This window comes from Budorcas taxicolor, chromosome 23 (assembly GCF_023091745.1).
Source record: "Budorcas taxicolor isolate Tak-1 chromosome 23, Takin1.1, whole genome shotgun sequence".
Lineage (NCBI taxonomy): Eukaryota > Metazoa > Chordata > Mammalia > Artiodactyla > Bovidae > Budorcas > Budorcas taxicolor.
In genome coordinates, this window is record NC_068932.1 from 41151997 (window position 1) to 41168108 (window position 16112).

The window sequence follows — 16112 nt, forward strand, 5'->3', positions numbered from 1 at the left end:
AGGATGAGATGGTTGGATAGCATGTCTCAATGAACATGAGTTTGAGCAAACTCCAGGAGATAGTGAAGAACAGGGAAGCCTGGCGTGCTGCAGTCCACAGGCTTGCAAAGAGTTGGACACGACTTAAAGACTGAACAACTACATGGCTGAGCTCTGCAGTCTATTTACACAGCCATAATGAGATGACTACATCCATCCAAAATTTTGGGAAGTTGGGGATGAAGACAAATAGGAGTTTGAATGTGACAAAGGAAAGTGGGGTAAAATAAAGTTAAACCCTTATCTTTCAGTGAGAGAAGCCCAGAGATAATGGAGAACACCAACCTTTTAGTAATGAAGTATTACTATATAAAAATGAAAGTGAAAGTTGTTCAGTCATGTCCAACTCTTTGCAACCTCATCGACTGTAACCTGCCAGGCTCCTCTGTCCATGGAATTTTCCAGGCAAGAATACTGGAGTGGGGAACCATTCCCTGAAACCTGGTCTCCTGCACTGTGGGCAGATTCTTTACCACCTGAGCTACCACTGAAGCCCTATAATTATATAAGTATGTTACTTAAAGACATAGAGGTGAAAAAACAAAAGAATCAGTTAAAAGATTTGAAAGTGACTGCAATGAGAAACAGAAAACAGGAACCGGAGGGGAGAGGGGTGGTTCAGAGGACGGCCATTTTGCAAGATAAGCTTTACGGGAACTATTTGATTCTTTAAAGTGTTAGCAAATATGCTATTAATAAAAATTAAAATTGAAAAAAAAATTCATAGGGGAGTTCATCCTCATTTTTACTCACACACTGGACAGGCCTCAGCATCTGCCTAACAAAAAGCAAAGTGTAGGCTAGACCACACTGCCTTTGCCTAAGGCCTCACTGGCACAACCACTTAGTAAACAGCAAAACAACCCAAAGAATATGCAAAACGACTCCCAAAAAGATCAACGTGTAAAAATGAAGTTGTATAAAGAATAACAATTCGGGAAATTCCTTTTTTTAATTTGGCTGCACTAGGTATTAGTCATGACATTCAGGATCTTTTGTTGCGGGATATGGGATTAGGTCCCCGGACCACAGATCAAACTGGGGCCACCTGCATTGGGAGCTTGGAGTCTTAGGCACTGGATCACCAGGGAGGTCCCTTCAGGAAATGTTTGATCCCATGTAAAATTATAAAATGAAAAAAAAAAAAAAAAGGCACATTTTGCAAATACTTTGTCTTGCAATGTTCATTGAGTCCTTTTTCATAAAAGCAACACACCTGGAACAGTGCTTTATATGAGACAGGAACCCAATAAATTATATATGCTTCTATCTTTTTCTTAACCCACTGAAATGGGCCTTTTCTGAATAGAGATTCTCAGGGTTCAGGCCAATCAACTTCAGACTTATCTGAACAGAATCCTAGCCATAATCCAATGAGAAATTGTTATCGGAAGGAAAAACGATTTCTGTCTTTGAAGACGTTACCACTTCATAATGGCTAAAGCTGAAAGCGGTATTCTGTCATTTTATACTAAATGAGATGTTGTCAGCAAACAAGATAGTCATATTTTTTCTTTGTTGTACCAGTCCCTTGACCAGTTAGGAAAGAGAAAGGATTAACCAGGAATCAGTGAATTTTGAAAGTCAGTGATCACCCTAAAATTAGTATGTTCAATGTTACATTATTTTTGTCTATATGTTCCCTGTCTTGTTTTGTTATCAAATTCTCAAATCGGTCTACAACCTCAAAACAAGTTAAGAGTAACTAAGGGAAACAGATGTGAGGACCCATCGAGCATGATGGACACAACCGTGTTTGCTTTATCTAGAGTATACATACACGTTCAAACTGTAGACATATTCTTCACAATGTTAAGGGAAGAGGCAGGGGGAGGGGAAGATGATGATGAGGGAGGAGAGGAGGGACCTTCCTAATCAGAGAAGAAGGGAAAAATCCTTCCATGTTAGGGTGGAGTAAGCGAGGGCACAAGAGAAACACAAAGTATTAAGAAAAACCAAGCAAACACTCTGAAGGAAACCAGACTTTTTAGTTGGAGTTTTCCGGTGAAGACTAGATTCTAAACAGATGCAGGTTAAGTGCCAGCCTCCTCTTCCTTATTCCTTATACAGGATTCTGCAGCATTGTCTGAATGAAACCACTGTGCCAAATAATACGCAAGGGAATTGGAATTGCTGCTGTTATTGTTTTCAGTCGCTAAATTGTTTGCAACTCTTCGCGACTCCAAGCTAAAGTGCTAAAAATTTGATACCTAAAAGTAATTTAAGTATTTGCCAATATTCTCCCAATATTTCATGTATTATTGACTACATTGCTAAATAGCAAATTTTATATCACATTAATATTTATATCTAATCAAACCATATTATTAAAACCTATTGATTAGCATATAAATACAGCATCAGTATGCAGAAAAAACTTGTCTGCTTTTTTTATAAAGAATGTGTACCTAGAACAGAAATACACTTAAAAAAGCAGGATTCTACTAAAAAATTTTATATAATCTTCATATTAATAGAAAATAATCAAAATTCTTACCTTATGGTATACTGAGGACAACATGTTTGATTCATGACAGGTTTGTACACATATTTCCCGCTTCTAAAATTATAGAACAGCTTTGTTAATTTCATACATATTTCTCATAGGCAGCAAAGTAGATTAGTACAGGAATATGAAATTAATTAAGGTAAAAATCTAATCAATAGGGTAAAAACTGAGGTTGAGTTACTCTTCACAAGCTAAATGATCTTACATGGTGGGTAATCCAAGGACCAGGGTCCAAGTTTTCCTTTCCTAAACCCTGGCATATGTACTCCACAGCTGATAACCGAGGTAACCTCAGTTACCCTCTCATCAAGCATCTGCAATCCCTTCCATGCGTCCATCCACCGCCCACCTTGATACTGAAAAGGCTGTCCATGATGCTGTGGGGCTGATGTGTGTTGCTGCATACGACATCCACATGTGGGGGTTCCACGGGCACCAGCATGATGTACTCCCAAGCCAACCTGATTCTTTCCATGCTTTCCGGATCTCAGCTCATACAGAGCCATGACACCACAAGCTCAATTTTGTCCAGATTTGGAAATGCCCTAATCCAACTGGACTGCTGTTCTTATCACAAAAGGAAATTGGACATAAAAAGAAACACCAGGGCTTCCCTAGGGGCTCAGTGATAAAGAATCCTCCTGCCATACAGGAGACACGGATTCGATCCCTGATCCGGGAAGACCCCACATGCCTGGAGCAACTAAGCCCATGCGCCACAACTACTGAGTCTCTGCTCTAGAGCCTAGGAGCCCCAACTACTGAAGGCTGAGGGCCTCAGGGCCTGAGCTCCACAAGAGAAGCCACCGCAGTGAGAAGCCATGCACTGCAGCAAGAGGTGCCCCTGGTGACTGCAACCAGAGAAAAGCCTGTGCAGCAATGAAGACCCAGCACAGCCAAAAATAAATAAATAATTTTTTTAAAAAGACACATTAAACAGTAGATACGCACACACAGATAAAGGACCACGTGACGACACAGCAAAAAGGCAACCAGGTATAAGGGAAGGAGAGAAGCTGCAGGAAAAACCAAAGCTGTGGACACCTGGATTCTGGACTTCCAGCCTACAGAAGCATGAGAAAATCCATTTCTCTCACTCCAGCGGCCCAAACTGTGGTGCTCTGTTATGGCAGTCCTAGCAATCACACAGGAGTTCAGTTCCTGAGCTGAAAATCTGGGAGTCCTCCTAGGCTCTTCTCTCCCTTGCACCTCCATATGCTGCCAGCAAGCGTTCTACTTCCGAAACGTCTCGTGAGTCTGCCCGCCGCCCCCCGCCCCCGCCCGATCCAGCTCCTAATCTAGTCACCGCTCCTGACTAGGACAGCAGCTCCTCACCACCTCACACCTGTAGTAATCGCTGGGACTCATTTTCCTGCCTTCAGAACCATTCCCTCAGACACCTCTCTGCTATCTGAATCATCATTTCCTGACCTCAGATTCCATCACTTTCTCTCTGACATAAAAGCCTTCAATAGCTCCCCCGTACCATTAAAAATATAAAAATAAATTTCCTTATTATGACACACAAAGTCCTGCCACATCTGACCTACATCTATCCACATTTTGGGCCTCATTATTATGCTTAAGGAAAGCTGTGATGTTTCATTTGCTGTGCTCAATCTGTGTCTTCTGGGCAGTACTGGTACAGGGCACTTAATACTGCTCATACTTATGTAAGGAACCTTACTTAACAGTTATTCTAAAATCATCTACATAAAAATAGCTGCCAAAAAAAACATGGCCATCAAAGGTAATGTGTGGACCTTAAGGAAATCCGATTCAAATAAACCAACTGTAAAAGAAAATTTTTGAGACAGGCAGAAAATCTCAAAACTAGGTAACAGGTGACATCAAATTATCATTAAATTGGAAAGCATGGTAATGATATTGTGGATATGTTAAGAAAGAGAAAAAAAAATCCTTCTCTCTTAGAAACACATATTTAGTACAAGTATAATGACATGATATCTGAAATTTGCTTTAAATAATTTGTGGGAGGAGGGGAGGGGGGAATATCTCATCCCACTGAAGCTGCTATAACAAAATATCATAGACTGAGTGACTTATAAACAACAGAAATATATTCCTAGTAGTTCTGGGGCTGGGAAGTCCAAGATCAAGGTGCCAACAGAAATGATATCCAGTGAAGCTTTCTGGTTCATCTTTTCTACATATCCTCACATGGCAGAAGGGGCAAGGGAACTCTCTGTGGTCTCTTCTATAAAGGCACTAGAATCCCATTCACGATCCCATCCAGATTCATGACCTAACCACCTCCCAAAAGCCCTACCTCCATATCGGACTTAACATATGAACTCTGTGGGGAAACACATTCAGTCCACTGAAGGGAGCAAGGAAAACTGATGAAACAAGATTGACAAAATGTTAACAACTTTTGAAGTCTGGTGATTAGTACATGAAGTTCATTATAATGTTCTCTCTATATCTGTGAAATTTTCCTAATAAACATTCTTAAAAGGAGAAAACAATCTCTACACACAAAATATAATAAAATTTTTATTAAACCTATTTCCAACCACAGGAAAACATTTTAAAGGCAAATAATATGTTTCAATTATAAGAAGAACCTGAGTACCATCAGAAGGATCTTTATATTAAGGGCATTTACCTTCGCCATCCTCGGTCTATGAGATCCTGATAATCCTGCACAGTCATTGAATGTGCCCACATGCCTGAAAAATAAGTGCCATGTTCATAACAACGGGTGGAACTTTTTACTTTTCTAAATTCAAAGCATTATTTTTAAAGTGTGAATACTGAAGCAAAAAAAATCCAGCTCACACTGAAGAAATCAAAGTCTGCACATACTTCGTACTTTTTAGTTTAACACAATACACAACACAAACGAAACACATGATGTATTTTACCTCAATTTTAAAAATAAAACACAGAAAGTGACCACATGCACTTAAGAATGAGTCAATAGTCTCTGTGACATCATAAATTTAAGACCCCACTGCAAATTACATCATACCTTTAAGCCATAATAATGACCCCAATAGTTTAATAAGCTGGTCTGTTCAGAAGAACTAGAAAGCAGATGTTTTCTTGTGCATACAAATTCTCCTTATTTTAATTGGCTTACAGCATAGTCTCACACACTGAAAATAAGACAAAAGTATACATACAGCAATATTCCTTTTAAGCATAAAAAAATGAAAGTAATCCAAATGCCTTTGAACAGAAAAGTGATTACAGACACTAATTTGTTATCAACATGATGAAAAAAATTATGCAACCATAAAAACATGAAGATTATGAGAAAACACTGAATTAATGGTAAAGAAAAATGAATTTTACTCTTGGAAACAGTAAACCCATCAAAAGTATGGAAAGACAGAGATAGGCTTGACAGAACAGGATATAGTGAGAAAAGCAAGGGCATAAATACAACAGAAATGTCAGAAGCCTGGGTGGTGTTCATCAACACCAACAAGTTACTCTATGAGGCTCAATTTCCTCATCTGTAAAATGGAAATAATAAAACCTTCCTACCTAATAGGTGGAGTGCCCTATAGCAAAGATTATTATTAAAATTAAAAACAAGATGATATAAGTGATAAGAAATTTACAGGTATCTCTTTAGGTGAAATGGAAACCCACTCCAGTACTCTTGCCTGGAGAATCCCATGGAGGGAGGAGCCTGGTAGGCTCCATGGGGTAGCAAAGAGTCAGACGCGACTGAGCAGCTTCACTTCACTTTAGGTGAAAAGGGTGAAAGTAGGTTTTTTCCATAAAACTAAACAAAGGACATCTATATTAATCGATTTTCTCTTACTAAAATTACTAGGAAAATAGCTAAAGACCTAATATTAATTTTAGACATGTATAACATAAATTATCATTACATACGGGATTCCCTGGTAGTTCAGCTGGTAAAGAATCCGCCTGCAATTCAGGAGACCCGGGTCCGATTCCTGGGTCGGCAAGATCAGCTGGAAAAAGGATAGGCTACCCACTCCAGTATTCTTGGGTTTCCCTGGCAGCTGGTAAAAAAACCCGCCTGCAATGCGGGAGACAGGGGTTTGATTCCTGGATTGGGAAAACCCCTGGATTAGGGAACGGCTACCGACTCCAGTACTCTGGCCAGGAGAACTGCATAGACTGTATTGTTATAATATATAATAAGTCTACATTATAATCTATACTATAAATTTCTTATATATTATAATCATAATACTAAAATTTGAAACAGAGAAGAGAAGAAATCTCTAATATGCTAAGGCAGTCACTGTCACCGTATGGGTTTTCCCCTCCCTGGGCTGTAATCATCTCACCTGTTATTTGCATCCTCCTTATTTCCTCCGTTTAACCCAAGACTATTTTCACTTTAACTCATCTTTATTACTGTCGCTAACAACTGCGTTATACTGCATTCTACCGCCTCTCACCCACAAGAAGTTAATCGACATTTAATTTTTTAAAGTTATTACACATTTTAAATTAATGAGTACACGGACACACCATCATCACCCAAATCACTGCCCCAGGGCAGGACAAAACAGTTTTTTGTTTTTGTTTTTTTAATACGGAAACCACCCAAATTTAAGTCTCCATGGATATCCCATTTCCCACAATGCTAGATTATTCTTTAAAATAAGTGTATATACTTTTGCCAAAGCATGACACTGCAGGAAATAAACATGACGTTCCGTTTACAAACGAACGAAAATCCTTCCAAAAGAAACTTGAATCACGGGAGGGGGCACTGTAGGCTGGCTCTGTCGTGGTCACCGAGGTGGGTGGAGAAATGACAAGCACCTGGTATCATTTCCAAGCACAACAGTACTAACAGGGGCCCCTCGCGAGCAGCGAGTACCGTCAGTTTCTTGTATATTTTTCCAGAGACATTTTATGCACGGATATCCACGCACGTGTGTTTTCCACACACACAGCTGTCTACACAGACAGCAGCCGACACTCACTGTCCCGCAACCCCGCGTCCTGCGCTGACCACCGGGGACACCCCGACAGCAGCATCTGAAATCACAGGTCAGCCCTGTACAGCGCTCCTCGACAGGCGGGTACTTAACGGTCTCCCACTGACGACGCACACCTGTTTCCACACTTGGCTCCTGCGAGACACACATTATCTCTCAAGTCCGACCGCCTGTGTGAAAAATGAGCCTCTAGAAGCTTCCCTGCTCCACTAGGGGTGAGATCCGTTTTCAAATTCTGACAGCCACGGGCACTCGGGGCGAACCGCATTCCGCGTTCCGCATTCGCTCCACAAGGGCCGGACGGCGCAGGGGCTACGCCTGGGCCGCAGCCTGGACACGACCCTCCAGCCACTCGGCCCGAGACGCCGCGACCCCCCGAGGACACCCGCCCGCCGCCGAGCCACCGGCGCCCTTCCCTGCCCACCAGCCCGGCCCGCTCACCATTGGAGCGACTGCCCGACTCGTTCTTGCAGTAGCCGCAGCGGTAGAAGTCCTCGCTCTCGAAATATTCCACGATGCTGGGCGAAAGCGCGGCCCAGGACGCCATGGCCCCGGCCCCTCAAACGCGACGCGCGGCCCAGCCCAACCCAACCCAACCCCAACGCCGCCGCCGCCACCCCACAATGCACCGCGCCGCCCGGGCGCCAGCAGGCCGAGCCTTGCCGGGAGCGCCCTCGGCGCTGAAGCCGCCTGCGCCATCTTGACCGAGGGCAGCCTTCCACTATTTCCGCTCTTTCTCCGAAAGAGACCGCCATCTCGGTAAGGGTGAAACCGAGAGACAGAATGTGAAGGGCAACGGTCTGGGAAGAAACGCGTGGGGAAGGGAAGCGGGAGCTGGGAAGTGCGGCCTGGGTGCTGCCCCCCGCGAGGGCCCGGCCTGGAGCGCAGCGGGCGGTGTCGGGGTTTGGACGCCAGGCGGCCGCGCCGACCTCGTTGGCCCGACCACTCACCGCAGGACGCCTTGCCCTCCTCCGAGTCGCAGTAGCCGCAGCGGTAGCCGGCCTTGAGTCCGTTGTACTCCACCATCGAGGCCATGGCTGCCTCCAGGTTCGCGCGGGCCGGCCACGCCTCTCGGCGCCCCGGGGCCGACCTCGGCGGAACGCGGGGGCCCGCGGCGCGGAGGAGTGGAGAGCGAGGCTGGGGCAGCGGGCCCCAGCACCTAGGGGCCCCCCGTCGGTGTTGGGTCCGGGGGCTTCCCGGATGAGCGTGGGTTGTAGCGGTGGCACCACCCCGCCGGGACCCCGAGTTCGAGCCAGCCCTTTGCAGTTTACTCCATCGCCGATCCTTCCCACAACTGCAGGTTGTCAGCCGCAGTTGACACATAAGGAAACTGAGGCACAGAGGTTGTGATCATTGTTTCTAGATCCTGCAGATCTCCGTTTAAAAGTTAACATCTCAGACTGTCCTCGCCAATTCTAGCGTCTTCTAAACTAGCTGCTGCTGCTAAGTCGCTTCAGTCGTGTCCGACTCTGTGCGACCCCATAGACGGCAGCCCACCAGGCTCCGCCGTCCCTGGGATTCTCCAGGCAAGAACACTGGAGTGGGTTGCCATTTCCTTCTCCAGTGCATGAAAGTGAAAGTGAAGTCGCTCAGTCGTGTCCAACTCTTCGCAACCCCATGGACTGCAGCCTACCAAGCTCCTCTGCCCATGAGATTTTCCAGGCAAGAGTACTGGAGTGGGTTGCCATAGCGGGTACTTACTAAATATCCCCTAGGTTGGAGTACACATGTAGGTGTTCTGTGGATTGGCAGGGTAGGCGAATTGAACACTTCCCTCTTTTAAAGAAGACAAATGTCAGAGCCAGTTCCTGTCTTGTGCCCAGTGCCACCGTATCTTGCAACTTTCAAACAGAAGCTGAAAGTCAGATTTTTTTTTCCTTAGTACAGCTTTTAAATGTTATTTTAAAAGAACTTTTTAACTGTACAGGCCAAACACAGCATGTATATAAGCTGAATTCAGTGCACCAGTCTCCAGTTTGCAACCACTATTTTAAAGGGGATTTTTCAAAGAGTAACGATCCAGGAGTAAAGTATAGAAATGAGTGACTGCTTCCAACGAAGTAGTATTCCTTAATCTTTAACTCTGTATAGGCAAATAATTTAAACCAGTCTGTCCTTATGTTTTCCCCCTGTTGGTAATAAAGTTGATCATCTTTTTACAATGTTTAAAAAGGTGAAATCATGAAACTTGGAGAAACAGGTAAACTTTTGAAGTCAGTTTCAACGTTCTTGACCCCAAGGCCCACTGTGCTGGCTATGTGCCTGTAAAGACGTCACATTGCTAAGCATCACCTGTGCCTCACACAATGAGAAAAAAAGCCTAAGGATAGCTATGTAGCATGCAAGAAGACCCTAGCTTTATCCAGCTCCTCCCAACTTCTTAGATTTAAAGGCTCCTTACTAGATCTCAGTACCCATGTTCTTAAACACAGACCTTGTCCATCTTATTACAGCAGATGTGATTATTTCTTGTCCTTTCCTGGACTACGCAGGAAACAAAGGCCAGAGAGGCCATATAACTTGCCCAAGATCATACAACTAGTAAAATACAAATAGGAGGAAAAGGTGATTTTTAAAAAATTAATTGAAGAAGAAAAGAGATCGACAAATACTACGTTTGGATTTGTGTCACAACAGACCCAGGTTCAATCCCTGGGTCGGGAAGATCCCTGGAGGATGAAATGGCAACCCACTCTAGTACTCTTGCCTGGAAAATCCCACGGATGGAGGAGCCTGGTAGGCTACAGTCCCTGAGGTTGCAAAGAGTCAGACACAACTGAGCGACTTCACTAGACACAAAGTTTTCATCTTTCAGGCCCCAATGAGAAAAACAATGCAAAGTTTCATTTAGTTTCCATCTTGGGGCAGAGGTTTGGGGAGTTGGAAGAGGGCACTATTAGAATGTCCTTTTATTTATGAAACTGCCAATTATAGATAGCTGTCTTTGTTTATAACTTTCATACTTGACAATAAAATGCTGACAACGCTAGCATGTTCGGTTCCATTAACAGTTTACATAAACTTGAGTGTGAAATTGTGTTTGAGGTTCGATCCGATCCTAGGCACTAATGATGTAAAGGACTCTGCATGGTGATAGACCCATGATTCTTGCATTAAAGTGAAATGTGGGACTTCCCTGGTGGTCCAGTGGTTAAGAATCCACCTGCCTGTGCAGGGCACACGGGTTCAGTCCTTCATCCACATGCCATGGGGCAATGAAGCCCATGTGCCACAACTGCTGAGGCTCTCTAGAGCCTGAGAGCCACCTGTGTGCCTTAGAGTCCATGCTCTGCAACAAGAGAAGTCACTGCAATGAGAAGCCCGTGCATCACAACTAGAGTAGCCACTGCTCTCCAGAACTAGAGAAAACCCTTGAACAGCAGCAAAGACCCAGCACAGCCAAAATAAAAGTTAACTGATTTAACTAAAATTTTAAAAAATAAAGTGAAATGTGTTTCTTTGAATAAAGTGTTGAGTAGATAGCCAGTTTGGGAGGGGTGTGCAGTTAAATACAGAGAAGAGGGACATGCTAGGAAAGAGCTGTGTTATGAGCAGAGGCAAGGAGCTAGATACGGGCACCGTGTCTCAGGTAAGGGTGGGATCCTAGAAGACACTTTCCTCTGTGGGGCACTCACTGCCAGGAGACCTCAGATTAGACCCCTTCTCTCCTCTGTCTAGATGTTTCTGCTCCAGTCAGTATTCTTGCCTGGAGAATTCCATGGACAGAGGAGCCTGGCAGGCTGCAGTCCATAGGGTCACACAGTCAGACACGACTGAAGCAACGTAGCGTACATACACGTACGCACCGGTAGCCACTAGCCACATGTCCCTGCTGAGCACCTAAAATGTGAATAGTGTGACAGGGAAACAACTTTTATTTAAATTCATGTGGATTTTAAAATTGAGGCAGTACAGACAAGCAGGATAAATGCCCCAAAACCAAAAACCTGCATGTAGGCGTATGATGTTCAAACTGCAGAAAATCTTCAAAATGGATTCTCAAAGACAAAAAGAAATCTTTGAGCCAGAGAGAGGAAAAATTTTCATCTGTAGAGGAGCAAGGATAAAAATTACGTCAGTCTTCTTGTTAGAAACCACGCAAGCAAGAAGAAAGGGAAGTGAAACATTTCAATTATTGAAAAAAACCACCAGCCTAGAGTTCTGTATCCAGCACAATTATCCTTCAAATGTGAAAGAGAAGACTTTCTCAAAGAAAAACGGAGGGCATTTGTCACCACTAGATCTAATTTGCAAGAAATGTTTAAGAAATTCTCCAGAAAGACAGAAAATAATACAGGTCAGAAACTCAGACCTACTTTTAAAAGAGCATTAGAGAAGGAATAGTGGAGAGGTAAAATCAATTTTTAATCTTTGAAAATCTTAGTTGATCTGACAGATAACAGGTTTTTTAGTTAATAATACAGGGTGCAAGCTTATCGGTAAGTGAAATGAGTGATAGCAGTGTTTTAAGGGATGGGAGGCAGGAACTACAAGGGCTTCCTTCATAGCTTATTCGGTAAAGAATCCACCTGCAATGCAGGAGACCAGGGTTTGATTCCTGCAGGAAGATCCCCTGGAGAAGGAAATGGCAACCCACTCCAGTATTCCTGCCTGGAGAATCCCATTGACAGAGGAGGCTGGCGGGCTACAGTCCATGGGGTCGCAAGAGTCGGACACGACTTAGTAACTAAACCACAACCAGCTAGGAACTGTGAATCCTGTTATAAAAAAGTTCCTGCACTGCCTGTGTAGTAGCTATTTGAAAAAGAACTTGGATTAGTTGTAAATATATTCTGCAAACTCAATGGCAACCATGTAAAAAAGCAAATATAATTGTTATGCTGGGAGAGGAGAAAAAATAGAATCATAAAATGTTTAATACCAGATACGGCAAAATACGACAAGGATGACAAGATGGTTGGATGGCATCCCCAACTTGATGGACATGAGTTTGAGCAAGCTCTGGGAGTTGGTGATGGAAGGGAAGCCTGGTGTGCTGCAGTCCATGAGGCTGCAAAGAGTCAGGTACAACTGAGTGGCTGAACTGAAGGCAAAGTAAGAGTGGAAGACAAAAGTAAGGTAAAGCAAGAGCAACAAGTAGAAAACAGCAACAAATATGGTAGATACTAATCCAGTTATATCAATGATCACTTTAAACACCAATGGTCTAAATACAGCAATTAAAAAAGACAGACTGGATAAAAAATGAGACCCAACGTTATCTACAGGAAATGCCACTTTAAATATAAAAACAGATTAAAGGGACAGAGAAAGATAAACTAATACTTTCATGACTTGACGTTTGAAATTCTTTGATATTTTTTCATCATAAAATTCCCATATTTACTTTTTTAACTCATTTACTACTGAATGAGTTGGAGACTATGGTTTCAAGCGCATCTCTACAAACAGCACATTTTAGAAGGGGTAGGTTTTATTTCTACTGAACAAAAAGCCAGGTTGTAATTAATCACTGTATTTTCTCCTTTTCACTTTTTTCTTTCCTTTTTAAGAACTAGAGACATCATAATGGGCTACATGAGGACTTTGAATGGATGCCGCTCACATGTATGGTGAAGGGTATCGTGATGTGACTATGCAGAGTCATTTTCATTAATGTTATTTCAACATTGGTGTCTTTTCTGCTTCTTCAGTGACCAGTTATGAACATATTAATAATTAAATAGTATATGACTAGAAGTATATTAAACAGTGTCAAAGCTCAAAACTTCATTGCAGCAACAGTATTTAGGTGAGTGACAGCCAGCTAAGTAATAATGAGACCACGCCACTTGCCCACCTGCGTACTTGTCCAACCTCCTCCTGCTACTGTGAGTGTGCCTACAGTATCCACTCCAGGGTACTCCACCGACCACAATTCCATTGCCATCGACGGGACACAATATATATTCCGAAAGGAGAACGATGCTCCTGTTACCTCGAAAGATGCTTTCTCTAACTGCCCTAAACCGAGACACTTCTCTGTGTAAAACAGGCCCTTCCACTTTCTGTCTGTGGCCATTTACTCCAGCTCTCCCTAAAGCTCCTGTCCTGCCAAGCAGATGCTGTCTCCACCTACCACCTCACAGTAGTTTCAATCTAGGTTAGTGATGACACACAAAAAAAGCTTGTGACTGCTTCTGGTTGCCCTAGAAATCAGACCAAGGCATCCCAAAGGGTCAACAGTAGGTAGCTGAAAAGTCTGCAAGAGGGCCAGAAACTTTAATGGCTGGAAAACAGGAATTTGCAGAATTGAGAATGGGAGATTAGAGCTGAGAGAAGAGGACACGAAGAGAGGAAGAGTGAAGAGCAGAGATGTTGCTCATAAAGCTAGCGATTGATAGGGCAATGGCTGAGGCAGAAGACACCAAAGATAAACAGCCTGGGGCCCTAGGAACAGCGGAAGTAACCAGTGATGTTCAGAGGAGAAGGTACAATGGGGGGCTGAGGAAGGAGCAGCTGGCAGTGCAGACCCAACCCTCCCAGCCTCCTTTGGTGACCGACTCAGAATGGTTGGCTCTGAGTGCAGAAGAACAGTAGGTATTACCGTCCTTGTTTTTTGAGTAAAGGCAGGAGAGTATCATTCGTGCTGGGATGGGTGCAGCACAGGAGAGAAGGCGTGATCTGGGGTCACCCAGACACATCCCGCCTCCGAAACAGACTGTGGGGTCACCCAGACACATCCCACCCCTGAAACAGACTGTGGGGTCACCCAGAGACATCCCGCCCCTGAAACAGACTGTGGGGTCACCCAGACACATCCCGCCTCTGAAACAGACTGTGGGGTCACCCAGACACATCCCGCCCCTGAAACAGACTGTGGGGTCACCCAGACACATCCCGCCTCTGAAACAGACTGTGGGGTCACACAGACACATCCCGCCTCCGAAACAGACTGTGGGGTCACCCAGACACATCCCGCCCCTGAAACAGACTGTGGGGTCACCCAGACACATCCCGCCCCTGAAACAGACTGTGGGGTCACACAGACACATCCCGCCTCTGAAACAGACTGTGGGGTCACCCAGACACATCCCGCCTCTGAAACAGACTGTGGGGTCACACAGACACATCCCGCCCCTGAAACAGACTGTGGGGTCACCCAGACACATCCCGCCCCTGAAACAGACTGTGGGGTCACCCAGACACATCCCGCCCCTGAAACAGACTGTGGGGTCACACAGACACATCCCGCCTCTGAAACAGACTGTGGGACTCTTAACAAGTCCCCGAACCTCTCTTCACCTCAGTCCACTTGGCCGTGAAATGGGGGAGAATGAGGCTGTTTGGAAGACTAAGTAAAGGAATCTATTTCCGTTCTTAGTACTATGCCGAGAGTATGAAAAACTCTAAAATGTTGCTATGGAGATAATATAAGAATTGCTTAACAAAAAATATGAAAGCAGAAATGAGTCTTTGAGAAATAGCAAATTGTGTGGGTTTTTTTTTTCTAGTTCTGTGTTATAAAATCCTTCTCTTTTGCTAAGAGAAGTCAGAAAAACAATATTTACAACCCAGATTGCTACACAGAGAACCCTGTTTGCTAACTGAGCAGGTTAAGAAGCAAGGTCTTGAGGATGCCTAAATATGATTGTGCTCTGTCATCAGTGGATAAAGTCTCTGCTTTATTTTTCTGCATTAAATTAAAAACACAACCCTTTCTTGCTGTCAGATTGTTTTATTATCTATTTAAAATGTAAATCTTTCACAAGATTAATGAAATGTTATAGTTAGTAGTTATTGGAAATTAATGATAGCTTATAGATTGAATTTATTGTTCATCACCTCATGCATAAGTGAACTTAAAGTGGACTTAACTTTGAAAACTCAACTTCTCATCAAAGGCAAGTTCTCTGTTCTACTAACAATATACACCGTGGTTTGTGGAAGTTGAAATTGTAACTCAGCTTCTCCTCTGGTAAATATACTATTGACAGCTTCAACCTCAGACACAATTTGGCTCTTTGTTTATGCTTTTACCAAAGAGCATTTCTTCCTTAATTCAAGAAAAGAAAAAAATTAAACATATCATAGAGCCCTGCCTATTGACACACAGAAACACCTTTTGCTACATATTAAAAGTGAGTCCCCAAATCAACTCGCATTACCTTTCTACCAGAGTATGTTTCCCAAAACCTTCCTCCAAGTCTTAGTATAATTTCTCTTTTTGCTCTTCTAGATTGGCCTGGGCCAAAAATATTCAAGACCCTCGGATTGCAGTAGGTTCCCACTCCCCATTAGAAAAGAAGATTAAGGTGAGGAAATACATTTACGTGAACATTGGAGCCAGTCATAAAATCATAAAAATGTGCCACCAGGTTAAAAGGGCCCAGGAATTTCAAGGGAGCATGCTCTGCTTATACTGTTTGATTCACTGAGCACCAGTGGTGCTGGCTGGACAGCAGTGAAGAAAAGAAACACCCTGCCCTCATAAGGGCTTAGTTCAGTGAGGGATGCGAACATTAAACAGATAGTGGCTGCAGACTGTGAGAGGTGTCGTGAAAGGAATTTTGTTTTATTTGAATGAGTTTATAGGTCTGAAGGAGTGACACTTAGGCTAAAAACCTAAAAACTATAATATATACATATGTGCCCTAGTGAGA

At 43.5% G+C, this 16112-nt stretch overlaps 1 protein-coding gene and 1 long non-coding RNA gene across 4 annotated transcripts in view; one reads left to right on the forward strand and one right to left on the reverse strand.

Annotated features, from left to right (window-relative positions):
* The window catches only part of ATE1 (arginyltransferase 1), a 158575-nt gene extending 150490 nt beyond the window's left edge, over nucleotides 1–8085 (reverse strand). For all 3 annotated transcript variants that reach the window (XM_052661043.1, XM_052661044.1, XM_052661045.1), the window contains exons 1-3: nucleotides 7951–8085; nucleotides 5178–5241; nucleotides 2537–2599 (exon numbers count right to left, since the gene is read on the reverse strand). In XM_052661043.1, the coding sequence (XP_052517003.1) occupies nucleotides 2537–2599; nucleotides 5178–5241; nucleotides 7951–8056 (233 nt within the window). In that variant the 5' untranslated portion in view covers nucleotides 8057–8085. The remainder of the gene's footprint in view (nucleotides 1–2536; nucleotides 2600–5177; nucleotides 5242–7950) is intronic.
* Nucleotides 8086–8227: 142 nt separating this feature from the next.
* Nucleotides 8228–15747, forward strand: LOC128067922 (uncharacterized). Its single transcript, XR_008201434.1, has 3 exons — nucleotides 8228–8268; nucleotides 13023–13089; nucleotides 15689–15747. It is a non-coding gene; the product is annotated as an uncharacterized LOC128067922 (long non-coding RNA).
* The last annotated feature ends 365 nt before the right edge of the window (nucleotides 15748–16112 follow it).